Below are 19,293 nucleotides of genomic sequence, written 5' to 3' on the forward strand. Positions count from 1 at the left end.
TTTGTTATGCTAGAACTTGATCTGTACTATAAAATAAATATAATTTTGTATTTTCCCCCATTTTTCTATGTTGTTATGTATGTCACCTCATTTTCCTTCATTCACACAAGTTCAAAGGGCTCTCGCAGAGCTTCTAAAAATTAGCATCAGATATTAGTCATATTTTGCATCCAGATCTGAGTTCTCCTGCACATTGTCTGGTTCGGTATATTGAGTGGCACTTAGTTGGTCTTTCTAAGGAGAGTGTCTCCTAATACGGGGATAGTACACAGGACATTCACTGTCCACGACACAGAACACTAGTGCCAGTACGCATGTCAAGGGGCTGGGAGAGGTGGAAAAACAGTAGGGGACAAAGTTATCAAGAATTGGATGGACTCCAGAATCATTTGCCTTTATGACTTCTGTCTATATTTTTGTGGCTACACATCTAAGCAGGAGGAGAGGTGGAAAGCTAAGAGCTCCCTAAGAGGGAGGAGTGTTTAGCTTTTTATTATAAAATCACAAAGACTTTCCAGGCTTCTATTATGATGCATGAAACTTTTTAGCACTGGCGAGAAAAGAGTTGAGAAAAGGTACAACACATGAAGATTGGTGAGGTAGGGATAGAATTCAGAGGAGACCCAGAGGGAAGCCTTGACAGGACCTCTGTTTCCTCTGTGTCAGGCAGCTTGGTTTTGCTCTCTGGCTAGGCTCTGCAGAGAGATCATCCAGAAAGGTTCACTTGGGTCCCATGGGTTTGCCTAATCTGCATCTCATGGATTTCAGCTAACTCTGTAATCATGGTTCCGTTAGGAAAGCTGTCACACAGTGTATTTAATACTCTTTGGCTGAGACTAAACTTTTGTGTTGAGATACCCATGCAATCACACAGACACACATTGTTTTGTTTGCTTGTTTTTTGGAGGAAGAGAAGATGATAAATAGAATATAACTGGTTATATTTCAAATAACATCTTATACTATTGGTCCTCTTGGATTTAATCAGTTGTCTCCAAAATAATTTACTTTCTGACTTAATTTTCTCCACCAACCAGTTTACAGATAAAACCACTCAAGTCCAAATTCAATAGTAAATACTACTGAATAGTATAAAATGCTATTTCATCTCACAATTATCAGCAATCTAGACTCTGATATTCTGAGGTTCTGTACATGATATTTCTGTAAGTCCATCTGGCCAAGAAAGAGTATCTTAATTTTTCACTGCCGTTAATTATGAGAACATCAAGGATTAGGACTTCAGTTCTAAAACACTCTACCCTTGTTTCTGCTCACAGATTTACTGTACACATCTGTAGGGATCTATGGTTAACCTCAAGTCAGATAAGAATTTCTTATGTATTCTGAGTCGTGGGCAGCCTTCCAGAAAGAGGGACTTGGGGAGTGATGTTTTAAACAGGTGGGAGGCTTAACTGAAAAAAGTGAGGCTAAAGTAACATCTGTGTTAAAAGACTGCAGTAGTTTAACAAAGCAACTCTCAAATTTATGGAAATGCAGAAAAGGATAAAGAGCAAACAAACTGATGCCCTAAATATTTGAGAAAGGGCAAAAGGAATTACTTGGCATGGATTCCTAGCATTTAGAACAAGATACAATGTGGGAAAATTAGAGAAAAGGGTGATTTGGGGGGGGGGGCTTGAGACAAATGTATTTGGTAGGGGAATGTGTCATGTGAAATTCATGAAACCATCCCTGTTGGATATGTTTTTCATCTCACCTAGAAGAAACACTTCTGAGTGATGACCAAAGGAACCTCAGTGATGTTATTAGCTTGGGGTTGGAGGCTAGGACTTGAGGCATGTTAAACCACCTCCTGGTTCCCAGACCAGCCAGCTGCAAATGCATAGGCCTTAGCTTCTAATTAAGATGACCCTGACATGGTATTTCTTATTGGCTTTACCAAAACAACCTGATTAGGGTAGGCTTTCAAAAAGATGGGTGCAATTATCTTCTGATCTTGGCACAATAGAGATAAAATAGGGAACGCGTTGGGTAACATTTAGCAACATGGGAAAACAGAGGGTAGTCTACCAGGTGGGATGATTGGGCGAGCTCCAGGTGGGTCAGCGACATTCCAGAGCGTGCTGGGACAGTCTGATGGACTCTGTGGGCCTCCATGCCCACATCGCTGCTCTGTCTCCCTTTGACAGATAGGAATGTGTTTCTGAGAGTTATTTGTCAGCCTTTCTCTTTACCACCTTCCTCAGTCCCATTTTCTGTTTTTTTAAATAATCGTTTTGAGGCCAATCAACTGTGGAGATTAAAGAGTTATAAATCTTAAACTATTATTTAGGAGAAAACTTAGTAACAGAAGCCTAGCTTCTGAGAAACACGATAAAGTAAATGAATTTTCCCCTTTTCTCAATTTGGTCTCAGGATATTCTCAGTTAAGCATTAAAAACAGTAATCAAAATTAATCAAAAGGCAAATCTGAAGAACGGGTTAACTTTAATAGGGAAATAGCATCCCAAGCCATTTCAGTGAATACAAGTGTAGAAGCCTGTCCTTGCTCCTTTCAACCTCCAGGTGGTGCTGTTTACCTAGACACGGAAAGCAGGCGCCCAGCCCCATTTCTTTCCTTTAGGTCCATAGCTGGGCTTTCATTTTTTTCAAAATATTTTCCGTTTGTACAGATGTGTTCTTTTAAATGGTCAATAAATTTTTATAACCACTACTTGAAAAATTGCAAGATTATGTGATTTGTGCTTCCTAGCTAAGAATATTTCTTTATGTGAAGGACACACCCAGAGTCAGGTGTTTACATTTTTGCTCATTGATCCCACCTCCTCTACCCTTCCTTGCTTTTTAGAACCCAGACTGAGCCGCAGACAGTTGGGCTGTCAGTAGAACTCATCCAAATCCCTTTAAACACTTATGTGATTTAAAAATAGATTTGTAGTTCAGTTAAGGCAACTCTACTCCATAGGCTTCTGAGTAAAGAACACCATCTTTATGGGAGTGCTTTTATCCCCCAAAGCCAGGGAGTGTTCCTCGCAGGGCTGACCTAATTTTTTGGTGAGGGGGCACTTGTCAGACACCAGAAATGTTTTGATGATCAGAGGACACCTTTATAAAGACACCCGACAATCCAATCCAAATTCCTCAGAAAAACATGTTCCTAGGGAAAAACTGAAAGGGAGTCATGCACAATGTCTTTCCATTTTGATGAATTTCAAACCAGGAATAATGGAAATTCCTTTCCACAGTGTGGAACTAGAATGGGAAGTCAGTGGTATCAATTTTCTCCTCTGTGAGGTTTGGAATTTTTAAGACTGGCTTTAAAGTAATGATCAACTAACATGCTTTTCTTGTCCTTCCCCCCCCCCCCCCCCCCCGCCTTCTCTTTTCTGTCACAAAGGGGTTTGTAAACAAGCTGGATGAATTCATTCAGTGGTTAAATGAAGCCATGGAAACCACCGAGAATTGGACACCCCCTAAAGCAGAGACGGATGGCCTTAAGCTGTACCTGGAGACACACTTGGTAGGCAAGACTGTGTTGCTTTTGCTGTTAGTAATGGAAGGATTTTAATGCACTGCTTGTTTGTTTATGGGGAATATCAATTTTATTTATCAGAAGTCATTATATGCTAATGAAACCAAGTTTTAATGGGGTAAACTGCAGAAGCTGAAAATTTACAGGCATTTCAAGTAATATACTATGAAATTTAAATCCTCCGTATTTCAAGCTATTTTTTTCAAAACTTTTTCCAGAAAGGTAAGTCATTTACTTAAAAATACCTTAGAAAATTTGCTTGACTCTTGTTCTCTAAAGCTATGATTGAAGGTTTTTCCTCTTCTGAAAAGATAAATAAATGAAAGAGATAATTTTGATGACCATTCTAAGCTTTCTAGAATTCTTGTAAAATTAATGAACCTCTCATTATCAAGAGGGTCTACATTATCTGTTCTACACTGGGTTATTTTAATAAAATATTTAAAACGATGATCTCCATCATTTTTGCTGCTATGTGGTTTTTTCAGCATATAATTAATACAACTGTCATTACACTCGTCCCTGTGCACAGGGAAAACCATGGAGGGGAAGTAGAAAATACTTGGATGAATATGCTTCTGAATATGTTAGAAGCAAGAATTATAGACTGGGGGACATTTGATGAACCTCATGAGGTTTTTACTGAATGCTTCAAATGGCCGATATCAATTATGAAGGGGTGGAAACCAAGTAGTGGAGTGTGATAAAGCATGAAGAAAAAGCACGTTGTCCTAGGAAATGAAAATTCAGGCTTTAAGGATCTCATCTTTATTCCTTTCACCGATAGCATAAAATTGACAAAGGCAATGAACACGAATCCTTGGGTACCCAACTGTGGGGTTGATTTTCTGCCCCTCTTACACACTCAGAATTTGGATTGAATAAACATTGTGTGGGAGTCCTATGTGTGTGCGAGTTCACAGGGTTCCAGGCAGTTCCCTATGCTGTCAAATGAGAGAATGAGAGAGAGGGAGATGGGGGGGGGGTGTGGGGAGAAGAGGAGACGGAGAGTGAGGATGTGTTAGTCTTTTGGTGTTTGTGGTTTGCAGTATGTTTTATACCATTGCAAGTAAAACGGTCTCAAAACCCTATTGCTGCATGAAAATAGCTTCATGAATGATAAAAGATGACAAAACTATGTGTAAGAGGATGAGTGTATTGCTTCCCTTGTTAGAGACCTGGGTTGATGGTGTGTAAAAATGCCAGTGACCCTAACCACCTCTCTTGTACATGGGTTTTTAAATATTGCCCTTGGTACTCAATTCCCTATTCAGTAGAGCCTTGATTTTTTTTTTTTTAAAGAGGGCATTTCATAATAGCAAGATAAAGATATTCAGTGCTTTATAATGTAAATTGTATTAATTAGAATGTCAACTTTTCACTGGCATTGTTCTGACAGAAATTCTAATCTGTGTTTAAACAGGAGTATATGAACTTTATTTCACATTAAGTGCGCTGTCTTAATTTCTCTTGATTTAATATTTTATGGAAAACACACATTTAGTTTTTGAGGTCCCAGAGGGCATGGGGACATAAAGAGTGCTTTAACTCTAGGCTGTTTGCTGAACGCCAGGCTAGGAGAGTATGAACCAGGGTCTCGCTTCTCTTTGGGAGTTGAGCATTGTGGCCTCTTTGTAAACAATTGATCACTCGTCATTCTCAAGTCCCTGTTACAGGGTTCCTTCCTTAGCATCCCTGTGTTGGCCTCTGCCTCATTCTAGCCCACACCCATTCACTAGAACTTTCTGTGATAACGGAATATTCAAGGTTGCTCTGTCCAGCATGGGAGCCACTCACCACACTCATCTGCTGAGCACTTGAAATGTGGCTAAAGCAACTGAAGAGATGAATTTTTAATTCTAATTAACTTACATTTAAATGTAAATTGCCACATGTAGCCTGTGACTACTATATTCTAACCTTAATAAGTTGCCAAACTCTTTACAGCGTCCCATAATGAATTGCATGTGCGTGTACCTGCCTCATAATGACAGCCTCATCCAAAATGTGGACCCCACCATCCCCTTTGCTGTGGATCTCTATGCTACATCCATAGCCAAGAGTCCTTCTTAAAATGTTGTTCCCTTAAAGAACAACCTTGTTGTTGCCTAATGATCAACACTTTCTTGAAATGAGTTTTCTCTATTATCGTGTCTAATTATATCAGTTGGAAGAGAGATAACATAGGAATATCTTTATCTCTGCTTTGCAAAGAGTAAGGTACTCCACTCTCCAGACCAGTTCAGTGAATGTTAAGTTGTAATCACAACTTTGACTTCTGAAATTATGAATAATACTGGCTGCCAGTTAGTGGGGGCATAGCGTGCGTGGATCGGCAGTGGTACTTCTGGACAATTCCTGTGTCCCTGCTGTGCGGTGTGCAGTGTTTGTTACTTTAGAAACTGCCTGTTGTATAAACGTCTCTCAAACAAACTGAGTTACCCTGTGTCTCTGAGGACAATATCTACATTGTCCTCCTGATCAATACAGTCATTTATATTTTTTATTGTATTTCCTTACTATGGTGCTGAGTTAATATTAAGTTGTTCTTCTCAAAAGAAGGCAAAAGAATGTCTGCCTTCCCTTAAAGAAAGTATACAGCTAAGCCCAGAGATTTATATCCTTGAATGCAACTTGCATAAGTCATTACTGCTCCTTACTGAGTGGGCAAGTGGTATGGACAAGATTATCCTGTATGTAGAGATAGCTGTATGAGTTTCTTGAAACACCTCTGTAGATTCTGTAATTTAACACTACATCAACAGATGTATGAGCCCCGCAAGCTCAGTGTCTTCCCTGGTTTAACAATGGGTTAGAAGAGTTGGCACCCTGCAGTGATTATTGTAAAGAAAAGCAAACATAAAAACAATAACAAAAGTTGTACGTTTATATTTTGATACTTAATTCAATTATTTTCCATGACGGTAACCATGGGTTTTTACCAACACAAATCAATTACAGCTTTACAATACCTTTATGAGAGATACGAAGGAGCTTTATTTTAACTGTAAGAAATACTGTGAAATTGCGATGATACATCAATGATTTTCCATGATAATTAATCATCTGCTTGCAACCTGGGTGCTCCTCTCAAAAATACAATTCCTGTCTTCGTAGAAAATGACATTCTCAGGAAAATGTCATTCTGGAAAGGTATTTTGTGAGTACCGAGCATCCCTCTTCTTTGAAAACCACTTTTTAAAACAGTATTGTGTACATATGTTCTCGGACAGATTCCCTTCTTCCTCACTTCTGTCTACTTTTTCTTAAAACAGCTTTATTGGGGTATAATTGGCATATGATAAGTTGTATGTATTTAAAATATGTACATCTACAAGTTTTGACAAATTGGCAAATGTGTACACCCATAAAACCATCTTCGCAGTCAAGATAGTGAATGTAGCCATCCCCTCCAAAGGCTCCCTCATGACTCTTTTGTAATTCCTTCCTCCCTTCCTTCCTGGCCTTTCCCTGACCCTTAAGCAATCGCTGATCTGCTTTCTGTTACTATGAAGATTGTTTTGTACTTTCTAGAATTTTACATGAATGGAGTCAAACACGGTGTGTCCTCTGTCTTTCTCTCTTTCATCTCCTCCCGCCCCCCTGGTTTCTTTCACCTATTTCGATGTTGGGAGTTTCAACTGCTTATTCATTTGGATTGCTGAGTAATAGTCCACTGTACTAATTTAGCACCTTTATCCTTTCATCTGTTGGCGGACATTTAGGTTGTTTCTCTCATCACCTTTCTTAGTGGCTAAAGAAACACAAGTCCCCAAAAGCTACATTTGAGTAGATGCATCATAAATAGAAGCGCCATCAGTAGTTCTGGGCAAGCTATTTAGATGTTTTCCTTCAAGAGAATTCATAATATCTTCAGAGTGAGAGTGCTTATGAGTAATGTAGCAGAGGAGGACAGCAAGGTCTCCCTCTCCACATCCATATTTGCTTTTGAAAAGATAACCCTGATCTCCCAAGTAGTTCTTATGCATGCCGAACTCACCAAATGGGTGCCACGTCATATAAAACCACTTGCAGGAAAACAAACCGGCTGGGTTTCTTTGTTGTTGTTATTGGTTTTTTTTTTTGTTGTTGTTATTTAATCTATAGTCGATTAGATATATAGTAGGAGAAAGCAAAGTCTAGCTGACTCCAGACAGCTGTGCAAGAGTTAGGAAGAAGAACTAAGCACAAGGGCCTGGCTTAAACTTTGGAGCTAAATTTGCATAGGTAGTACCATGTCATACTGGGCAAACATTAACCAGCCACATAGAAATAGCATTGGAGGAACAATATTCTTAGTTCAGTTTGATGAATGAGAAAACATGGGGAGAAATGGCGGTGAGGAGTTCATATATATCAAGCCCCTGTGTGTGCCAGGCAGTTATGTAAGTGCTAGGAATACATGATGAACGAGTTTGGCTTCTTTCTCCCAGGGATTTGCAATCTGAGGGAGATGACCATAGATTAAATGTAGTCATCTATAGAGCCATAAATGATAAATATAATATAATTTTGAGCAGTAAACTTCTTGTAGGATAAGCAAAAATACTGTTAGGAGCACAGAGAGAAGTTTTATTGGTTCTTCCTGAGAATAAAGAAGGCTCAAAGAAATCATTGGATATAGACCTTGCAGGTCATGTATGATTTTCTGGTTGGAGAGGGGAGGAGAGGAGATGGGAGGAAATATCATGGGCAGGTAAGGGAGGTGTGGTGAGCCATCTGGTGTGGCTGAGACCAGGTTGGGGTCTTGAAGTTGGGGCTGATGGTGAAGGAGATTGAATGTCTTTTTAATGGGTTGAACATTTCTCTGGGAGCAAAGGGACTCCATGAGGGTTTGATTTTACTTTAAAACAGGAGACTGACATGAATCCACTGTAAGTTCCATGTGGGTAGAGTCAGTTTGACATTGATTAACTGGATGAGGTCCATGGCTTAGAGAAGGAATAACTATGTGCATAATGGAGAATGGGTTTGATATAACATTTGAAAGATATGCTGGTACAGACAACATTATCTAGTTTTTAAGATGTGGTTTTTTTTAAAACTTTGGACTCATGAATATATGGATGTTACACAAAATTCTAAAGGTAAATAAAGGAAGGGAGCAAAAAGGTAGAAAGTCAAAAGTAAGCCTCCTACCTCTGTCCCCCAGTTACCGATTCTCTTTCTCTGAAGCAACCAGTGTTCCTTGGTTCTTTATATTCTTTCAGAGTTGTTCAAGGTATTTGAAAACAAATGCATATGTGTACTTAACTTTGTTCCCTTGACTTATGTTACCAATAATTCAAAATCAGCAAATGTAAAACTGACTTTATCCTTTTCAATGGCTGCACAGTGTTCCATTTATGAATATGCCATAATTCACTTAACTGATTCTTTATTGATGAAAACAGATTGTTTGCAGTCTTTTTTAAAATTATGAACAGTGCCTCAGTGAATATCCTTGAATATTCATCATAGTGCATCATTTAAGTCTATCCTTAGAGTAAATACCTTATATGTGAAATTTCTGGGTCAAAGTTATACACATTTACAATTTTTATGTGTTGCCAAATTGTCCTTGATAGTGATTGTACCATTTATACTCAGCAGGGCATGAGAATGCCTCCATTGGCCCATCCTTGCTATGAAATATGTTCTCACACTGGTGATCTATGTCCCTCTGATAGTTACAAATAGCATCTCATTGTAGTTTAGTTTATATTTCTTGTATTTTAAATGGAGTCGAGTACCTCTTCATATTTTTAGGAGTCATTTGTATTTCTTTTCTGAGAACTCTCTGCTCATATTCTTAGCCTATTTTTTCTGTTGGGTCTTTGGATTTTTGCTTCAAGATTTATGGGAGTTTTATATGTATTAAGGAAACGAGTCCCTGGTCTGTGATGTGAATAGAAAGTATGTTAAAAGGACACTATTTGGGGGGTTCTGTCCCAAAAGAACATGGATATCTCAACAGTTTGAGGAATCCAGGGTTCAACACACATCAAGGCCAGGCTGATAAGCAGCCAACAGGTCTCTACGTGTGTCAAAAGCGTGTTCGGATTCCAGTCCTGGAAGGACCAGTGTGTTCCGGGAGCTTGCTTATCTCGGCATGGGTGGAACAAGCCCAAGATGAGGGAGGCTGTTGTTGAATGCAAGGATGAAATGATGCCTAACCATGGGCAGACTGGAGAGGATGTGGGTTGGGGTTAGGTGGAAGGTAGGTAAGAACAGAGGAGAGCGGGTAGATTAGCAAGAGAGGGATGGATCAGAGTTCTCCGTTTGATGTTCTCTCTTGAGTGGTCACAAATCTCATTGCTAATGTCTGTTTCATCTTCCCTACTCTCCCCAAGGCTACTAATGTCCTTGACAGTAGCAGAGCAAGCCCTGCCACTCCACAGCTGATGGAAATCTGACCAAGACTTGAATGTATTGAAGAATGTGAAAATTGGCAGACAGCTTCTCTGTGTAGAGTAGAACTGAAGCTCTAGGGCCATCTGGGGGTGTGTGGAGCCAGGGAATGTGAACATTACAAGGAGTATTTACATGGGACAGCAGGGGCAGATGTTACAAAAACTCAGTGACCTGGCTTGTGGGGCATGTGCTGAAGGAGAAGGAAACTTCATCTTTCATTCAGCTGCTGATATTATGGAACTAGTTAAAGGAAAACATTATATTCACTGGAAAACAAATTCAGACTGTATAAAAGAGCGTAAAAATAAAAGTGAAAAGACTTACCCTCCCTTGGATAACTTGCATAAACAGTTTGTTCTGTATCCTTTTGGACCTGTTGGTGTAAAAATGCATACATTTTAAGAATTTTTAAAATTCATATTATACATACTGTTCAATGACTTGAGTTTTGTATCTAAAGATATTTCAGACATCCTTCTGTCAGTACATGAGGATCTACTACCCATTTTACTTTTAGCAGCTCCTTAATATTTTATTGTGTGGATGAGCCACAATTTATGTAATCGTTCCCATGATGGCCATTTAAGCCGCATCCTTATTTATGCTTTTGCAAATAATACAGCATTGAGTATTCAGGGTTCTTTTTTTGTTGTTGTTGTTTTGTTTTGTTTTTTTAACAGTAGTTGAAAGTTTCTTCCTTGTCCCATTAGTGTCTGTTGTTTGCAGCAGCTCAGAGACCCCATGTAATGAAAATCTGTTGTAGTCTAGGGACAGCTTTTGCTACAGGTCTGGAAAAGTGTATAGGGTCCATGTTTATGTGCATACAGAGGTTGAGTATTTGTATATGGGGTAGCTTTTAAAGCCCACCTTTGCTGTTCTTTTTAGGATCAGTACCTGCAATTTGAGGGGCCTACCACAAGGTGGCAGAGAAGCACCCAAATCCTGCAGACAGTGCTTATAATCTTGGTACCCTTTCTTATAACCCTTGGTAACCCTGGAGGGTTTGAAAATTTTTCCTTACTGTGTCATTACCCTAAGTACTTATAAAGACAGACTGGATTAAACTGTTAATTTTCCTGGCTTACAAAATCTCCATACAGATACTTTCATGCATTTACTGTCTAAATTTAGAACTTTGTATTATATCGTATTTTTATTAAATAGCTCTCATTTGTTTCATTAAAAACAACAACAACAATATACTTCCCACAGTTTTTAGCCATACAGAAAAATTTCCCAAAAAAGCTGGTTTTCTTTTGCTTTGCCTTCCTATCTCCACCTCTGCTCCATTTTTCATTGCTTCAAGTTAACAGATGATGGGCACTTCCTGGTGCTCACATTTCCCTGGCTACCTTTCTCTGCTGAGATGAGGGACAGCACTGGCCCAAGAAGCCTGAGCTTCACAAGACCAGCAGCTGCCACCATACAGCAGCGACTGTATTGCTCAGCTAATGGGAGACCGTTGGTTAGACTTCAAAAACCTGAGCTGTGTGAATTTGGCTGCCACTTCCCTTCGCCTTGCCTAGCAGAGCTGGTGGCCTCATAGGACCTTTGAAGTTCTATTTGCTTGTTCCCCTTGCTTCCCATCAGCTTAAGGTGAAGAGCTGAGAGTTTAGTAGGGAAGCAGCATTACTTCTCTTTGGGGTCTTTAAAATACTCAGCTCCCAGCCTTGAGTTACTTCCTTTGGTGGCTTGGGAATGGAAAGGTCCGCCAGGCATTCCTAAGCATGCAGGCATTTTGATGTTGATGTGTGGGGACGGGAGGCTCCTTTTGGCCATGTAGAAGTCCTGGACCCCGTTCCTTGGCTCATAGATCTAATTCTGTCCATCTAGGAGACACGAGTATTGTCTTCCGCTTTCAGCTTAAAAGGATTCCTGAATTGTTCAAAGCCCCTGGGAATACACTTTGGCTTGACTCAGTGTTAGGACTCGATCCCGTGATACCCAGCAGTTCTTATCATTTTGAAAATTGTTGGTGGCTAAACATTTTACCAGTTTATTATTTTGTTTATTTCTCTTTTTAGGACAGAATGGTTATTTTAAATTAGGATGCCAGGGAAATACTGCATTTATTAAGCACTTCCTACTTAGGGCAGTAATAGGCTAAGTGCTGAAGAGAAGGTTTGCAGACTGGCTTTGTACCATGAGGCTTCCAGCCCAGGCTGCATGTCCATATAGGAGCCTATATGGACAGAAGCCAGTGCGTGACCTAGCTCACCTGAGCCAGGGTGCTGTCCCCTCCTGCCGCTCTTCCAGTATACACCCTTGTGCAGATCCTCCTTATCTACTGGGTCACATAGGATTTTGGAATCTTGAAGCGGTGCACTCAATGTAAGTAATATTAAGATAAGAGTTTCAGGCTTGAAACAGATCTGACACACAAAACAACTGTTAGAGTTGCTGAAGATTGTTGTGAAGAGCAAACAAACACATTGTAGGTGAGGATACTTTGTTCATTTGGAAGGAATCATGAGCATTTTCCTTGGAGACCTGAGAAGTATATGTGGTGTGAGAAGCTCAGGTGTCCTTAGAGAGGTTGGGTTTCTCCCCATCCACCCAGACTGTCACCTGCTTGAGGGGATAGCTTGTGTGTCTCTTTGCTGTCTCCTCTGACACCCAGCCTTGCATGTGCCTAATAGGTACTAAAAATATCTGCTAGATGAATGAATGAACATTTGTAAGAGCAGTGTTACAACCATTACAAGCAGCAAATTGTAACTAGTATTGTAAATCAGCAAACAATAACTGGTAATGTCTGCGAGTTCAATTATTTCCTCTACTATTTCCAAACCAAAATGGACTCTGGTCACAGAGCTTTCTGGGTTGTCTGGTATATTTGTGACAAGAGAAATGCCCATAGAAGGAAAAAATTGGAATGTTCTCTTCTGTTTTCGGGATGTAACTCATTCCCTTTGGTAGAAAACCCAAGGAGAATAAAAATGTTAACTCAGATATTAGAAAGCTTTAAAAAAAATTCCATAGGTTAATGTTGCTCTTTCAAAATACGAAGATGATATGACTAGACAGGATGTTAATGATTTGACATTACAAGATTTATTAAATTTATTTTTAAAGTAGTTTGGTTCCCCCTCTCAAATGCATGAAGCATGTGGGAGTTGGAATAGATCTGCCCCAGGCTGCCAAACAAATTTTTAATGGAAGTGGAGTCCTTCAGGGATTGTCCTAAATCCACATAATATTCTTAAGTCTTGGTGTTTGCACTGGGACCTGTATATTAGCAGATGTACATGTGAATAATATACTTCTATCCATCCATCACCTTGGTGACTCCACATCTGTAGGGGCTGCTGCACATCAATTATTCCACCGCGGGGGGCAGAGTGATATTTGGGCCAGCACTGACCTTTTTTTCAATCAGGGCCTCAGAGCAATGTGTTCTGGAAGTCAAACAGTCCCTTTAGACAGAACCTCTGTTTGTGAATCCATTTGGTCTAATGTGGCCATGCTGGGAAGTCAATGTGATTACCTGTGCCAGGTGTGGAGGTGGCATCCAGAAAAGCAAATGAAAATGTGGTCACTAAGAGGCACTGTCAACATTTAGGGTCTCTCCCACGTATCTAATTCTTGCATGAGGTATTAGCAAGTCGATCAGGAAAGAATGTCAACCTTAGTAAAATACATATGGCCTTCCACACACAGCAAAATGCAACTGTTTATTCGAAATAAATTGTGATTTGTTTGAAGAACTGAACTTCCCTTCAAATGCTTGGAGATGTTTTTATTATCTGAGGTTTCAAGAAAAACGTCTCCTTAGGAGGAATGAGGACTTTTTGTCTTTATATCTTAGTGCCTCCTCCTTCCTCATCTCCTTCTCCTCCTCTTCCTCTGCTTCCTCCTCCTCCTCCTCCTCCTTCTTTTCTTTTAAAGTAAACAAAGTTTTTATAATGCTTCTCCTTTTGATCATAAACTTGTAACTTCTTTTTCAAGAGTTTTATAGTGCTTTTAAATTTTTTAAACTTCTAATATTATACCTGGAGGTGTGTTGCGTATTGTCATAACTGATAAATCAGTGACAAATGTAGCCACTTCATTTCGTTGGGGAGATATACAATTGTGGTGGTGGCTGACCATTTATTTAATTATGTGGTAAATACCATATGATGAGAGGGCAAAGTTAAATTGATGATTTGGGCTATCTCAGCCAGGGTACAGTTTACATGGCAATTACACTGGGATCATCTAAGTGTAATTGGCAAGTAATTTTGTAAGCGAAGGAACATGACAGCTCATTTACATGGTGTTCACTGAGTAAAATTTGGGGACATTTATCAACCATTTCCAAGCGAAGAGTGACTGCACTAACATCTCCCAAAGTGCCATGTGCAGTTTGAAAGCTCCATGGAAGGTTTTTGATATGAATCTTTATTTATTCCCTGCACATTGGTTAGGCATATTCTGTGTGCCAGGCACTGTTTGAGGCACTGTGGATCCAAAAATGAGTGAGAAGAAACTCCAGGAACTCATGGCCGGGAAGAACATACATCACCAGTTAGTTATCCAACATGGTAGCAAGTAGTGGTTTGAGCTCTGCACATGTCCTGGGGATACTTAGGAGAATGTGCAAACTGGGAGGATAGAAGAAAGTCAGGGAAAACTTGCTAGAGAGATTGACCCCTGAGATGAATCTTAAAAAACGAGCAGGTCTTAGCCAGGGGAAGGGGAGGACTGTCCATACCAGTCCTTACCAGAGGTACCAGCAAGAGCAGAATCTCGGAGGTGTGAGATGGCTGGTGTAAGCTGGAAACTTGAAGCATTTCGGGCACATTTCAAGCAGACATGGGACCTGAGAAGCAGACTTGGTTGGGATTTGAGAGGGCTCTGTAGGTCATGCCAGAGGCTGGACCTTATCCTACAATGAAGGAGCATCTTTTTAGGAGTTGTTTTGGAGGCAGGCCATTCTGTGTAATGAAATGGTTTTTCTTGAACTATTATGACAGGCCAGACTCTCCTGAAGTAATGACAGCAATCTCGTGAAGTAGGCACTAACATTTATTCCCTTTTTACAGTTGAACAAACTGAGTAACCAGAGGTTCCCCACAGTGACACAGTGGGTAGGTGATGGAGGAGTTGAGATTTGAACCAGGCTGACCCTGAACCCAGAGACCATGCTGTCACCAGCACCCACACGCTGTCATGGCCTCCTTGACACAACTGACTGCAACTAAGATGCACACCCTCCACCCCCCATTAGACGGTGAGCTCTGTGAGGTCAGGGGCTATTTACCTTGTTCATAGCCACATCCCGTGTACTTAGGACAATACCTGCGCCTTCACAGGCAGGCCACAAATAAGGAATAAATGTGGTTTTGAGGGACCATGACCAAAGGCCGTTGAAGTCAACCTCACAAGAGATGATGATGAGGGCCTGACTTAAAGGCAGTGTTAATCAATATGGAAGAGTTGAGGTTGGAGAAATTAATTGGCAGGGCTTGATGATTGATTGGACGTGTGGATTTTGTTGGCATATTCTCACAATGTTTCTGATTTCCAACTCCCACACTGCAGAGATGACTTGGCAAAAGAATCTGAAGCAGAGGAAGGCTCGTGCTGCTTTGCACAGAGCTCTTAAATTCCTGAGAAGAAATGTTGCGGACTTGGGATGAGAAGTTAGAAGAAACTTCCCTGGAGATAGTTAAAAATAGAATGAACACATCTGCCCAGGATGGTTGAGGGACGGAGCTGCCCTGGGGTAGATGAATGGTTAGATGGCCTTTGGGATTCTTCCCCCTTTGAAAATTTTCTAGTTTAGAATAAATAAAAAGCCTCCCAAGCCACCTATCCTGAACCGTCTGGCTGAAAGATAAAATCAGCGCGTCCAAGGACTGGAAAATATTGAGTCCAAATGCCTGGACTGTAGATAAGGAAACAGAAGCCCAGAAGGGTTAGATGCTTTGCCCAAGAGCACACACTGGAGGCAGGAGGAAGCCCCAAATCATTGGCCTCTCTGGGCAGCCTCCGCCCCGTCTCAGATGGCAGCATCTATGTTTGGGCGCCCCCTGTGGGCAGACCTGTGCTGGGCGGTGACACTGGAGAAAGATGATGTGGTCTGTGCACCTGCAGAGTTCAGAGAGCCTCAAAGGGAAGTGCTCCTTGTCGCCTGAAGTCACCATAAAGTACCATTTCCCACAGACCACGTTTGGAAAAGAGAGAAAATGAATTTAAAAGTCGTAATGGTTTTTCTTTGGTCCCACTTATTTCCGGGTGCTGCTTCAGTGCTTTACAATCATTATCTCTAATTCTCGCGATAACCTAGAAGTCAGTATTATTTTCATCTTCTGTTGTAGAAAGCCGAAGCACAGAGAACCCCTTCCGTGAGACCAGGCTACATTAACTCCAGGTCCTACCCTGCACAAATGATGTTAACATTTCGTTGTGTTTCCCCGCGGATTTCTGTTTCCGTGCACTCTACTGCCGTCACAGACACCATTCTGAATCTTCATTTTTTGAGCTTGTAATACATTCTGTGTATTTTTCATGTGATTTCACAATCTTAACTTGAATGGCTGTGTAATAACTTGTCCAGTTTTTAGGAGGTTCTTAAAGAACTGTTTTACTCATAAAAATCTTTCCATTCTTGGCACATATGGCATTTACGAGGTATATTTTGTATTTTGAGGACCACATGATCATCCTCTGTTGTTGGCATTGGGGAGGAGAGAAGAGGAGCTTCCAGCTGCGACCCAGGGGATAGGGGCTTTCTTCCTCACCAAGAGCCCCTGTGGGAACACAGGATGGTGTAGGCATGGCTCAGAGGGGACCCCGGGTGGAGATGGCCTAAGGCAGGTAGCAGGTGACTTTTTAAGCCTCTGCTTTTCTGATTGAACACACATTCTTCCTCCTGCCCTTGTTAAAAAAAAAAAAAAAAAGCAAGTTTTCATTTTCTTAGGGTAGTAAAAATCTTTTGTGTGAAGAAAAAGTGTCATCAAGTGCCTTATTCATCAGCATATATACCATCTCTTTAAAATGACAGTGGGAGTAAAAGTTCATCAGTTCAATATGTCTTTCACATTGGGAGACTCCTGACTAATAACCTCTGGTATTTATCATCAGAACAGCCAAGGAACTAAATTCTGGCACACGCTGCTCTCACACACTGAGAAAAACTTAAAAAAGACAGAAGATTTTCTCCATTTTTTTCTTCTTTCATTCATTTAGAAGAAAAGCATACCTTTTTTTAATTAAAAAAATTGTGAGCATGCAGAAACATCTGGCCTGTATTACCACAGCAGCCTCCTTAATGGCCTGCTTGTCTCCAGTCTGCCCTTTTAAAATCAACTCTGCACAACAACCAGAGAGCTTTCTAGAACAGAGAACTGTGCCCATCCGTTTCCAGTGTTCTGACATCTTCTTCCCTGACTCTTTCATGGCTCTTGGAGTTAATGACCACATATCACAGCTTCCGCCTCTCCTGCTAATACCCTGTCCCAGCCACACCTACCTGCCTTCGGCTTCCTACTTCCTGCTACAATAAATGCTGTCTCCAGGCCTGCATACAAATTAGTCCTTTCTCCACTAGCTCCCCGAAAGGCTCTGCAGAACCTGGTTCCCAGCTTGGGATCCCACAGCACCCATCCAGCACCTGCCACACTCATACAGAATACAGCCCACACTCTTGGTTTTACTTGGCCAGCGTGATACTTTAATTAAAAAAAAAAATCTCATTGGGTAGGGCATATTTCTATTCATTTTGCTTAAGGTCCTTCCGTTCTCTCTTAGACACCAAACCCTGATTCCACATTTATGCTATGCCGAGTCCTATAATGCTACTGGCTTTTTTTTTTTTTTTTAAATCTCTTTCACCCAAAAGACTATATGCTGCATGTGCCCAGAGTGTATATTGTGTATTGTCATCTTTTGTATCTCTAAGCCTGGCAAAGACTGCCCAGTAAATATCTACTAATTCATGTGCTTAAAAAAAACTGCAATTGGTCAGGAAAGACTCAATAACTCTTTTTCGGCCTCTCTGATTGTTCACCAACATCTCAATACTCATGGACATCAATGGACCTGGCAGACATTAACAGTATTTCATTGGACGATTGAAAGTCTGTGTTCATGAGACAATACTGCTAAGGCTGAGCCACTTTCGATCTTTAAGCCTCTGAATGTGAGTATGCTCTTTCCCACTATTTCCTGTGCCAGGAGATCCAAATCTTATGAGTCCTCATGAGTAGTCATTCTTCACTCTTGTCATAGTTTTGTCCACCAAGGTGTACATTTCCTTGATTTCATTTCATATCTACATGACTGCCATACTCCCATCAAACGGGGCTTTTCAGAAATTTGAATAGAATAGGATTAGAGGTAATATTTTATCTGTTTTGTAAAGTCTGATCATGGTCGAAGTAGAATCGGTATAAATCGGTATAAATTTCGATCCTGTCAAGGAGTAGTGCACCCAGATCTATCTAAGGTGGTGGAGCTAGAGGTTGCAGGTGTGGAAATACCCATTCGTCAGCCTCTGATGTATCATCTCTTTGATAATCCAGTCCTTTGTCTCAGTCTCTGTATTTTCCATTTCCTTAGTTGTTCTCTTCTAGGTGTTCAATTATATGCTGCTTTAAAGACACTAAAAAGATCTGGAGTTTCCTAGAACCCAGATTACTCATATTTAAGGAATGTCACATAATCGTTGACACAGGAATGTGGTACCCACCTATGGTAATGTTGTTGCCATAAATTAAATCTTCAGAGAATGCCCTGCATTTTCGGGGAATGCTGTGGATGTTGCAGAGGGATATCAGGCATTGCTGAGGGAACGTGTTAGGAGCACAAGAATGGAAATGTGTTCAAGTATCAGGTTCAAGGAAAAAGAAAAAGAAAGAGGAAGAGAAGCAAATCCTTCCATCTAAGCTTCCCTCCCTCAGGCAGAGATGGGGATAGAATGGGGAGTGCTTATTATAGAACCCTTTAGTGGCCAGAAATTTCATTGACAGTTTTGTTAATGTGCCTGCATGGCTGCCTTCTCAGCGGCCCATTATTAATTCCTTAGTTGATATTATTAATGGTTAATGGGTGCACCTGAAAATCAAGCAATATTGTACCATTTGGGTAATAGATATATTAAATGGGTCTTCTCTACAGCATCAAGCTTATCAGCTGATCTTTTTCCTAATAATGAATACCTCATCTCTTCCACTTTCCTAATCAAATGCTTCCACATCATCTTGAGGCAGAACCAGACCCAGCTGCATCTATTCTATACTCTTGGCTTCAATTATGTCAAATTACCCAACCTACTCACAGGTCCTTAGGTTCTCTTTTGCTCTGAGACATAGGCCTGATGCACCTCTTCAGAAGCTCATGATTACTAACCATTCAGCACAAGTCTGTTGTAAGTAAACAGAGAATCAGAGAGAGCACTAGGCTAAATTTACAGTTAT

General features: G+C 40.6%; 1 protein-coding gene across 1 annotated transcript in view; it reads left to right on the top strand.

Annotated features, from left to right (window-relative positions):
- The window catches only part of AKAP6 (A-kinase anchoring protein 6), a 368,170-nt gene that overhangs the window by 124,084 nt on the left and 224,793 nt on the right, over positions 1-19,293 (top strand). Inside the window, exon 5 of the mRNA XM_080809066.1 lies at positions 3,362-3,484. Within this exon, the coding sequence (XP_080665192.1) occupies positions 3,362-3,484 (123 nt within the window). The remainder of the gene's footprint in view (positions 1-3,361; positions 3,485-19,293) is intronic.

Source organism: Martes martes (assembly GCF_963455335.1).
Source record: "Martes martes genome assembly, chromosome: 7".
Classification (NCBI taxonomy): Eukaryota; Metazoa; Chordata; class Mammalia; order Carnivora; family Mustelidae; genus Martes; species Martes martes.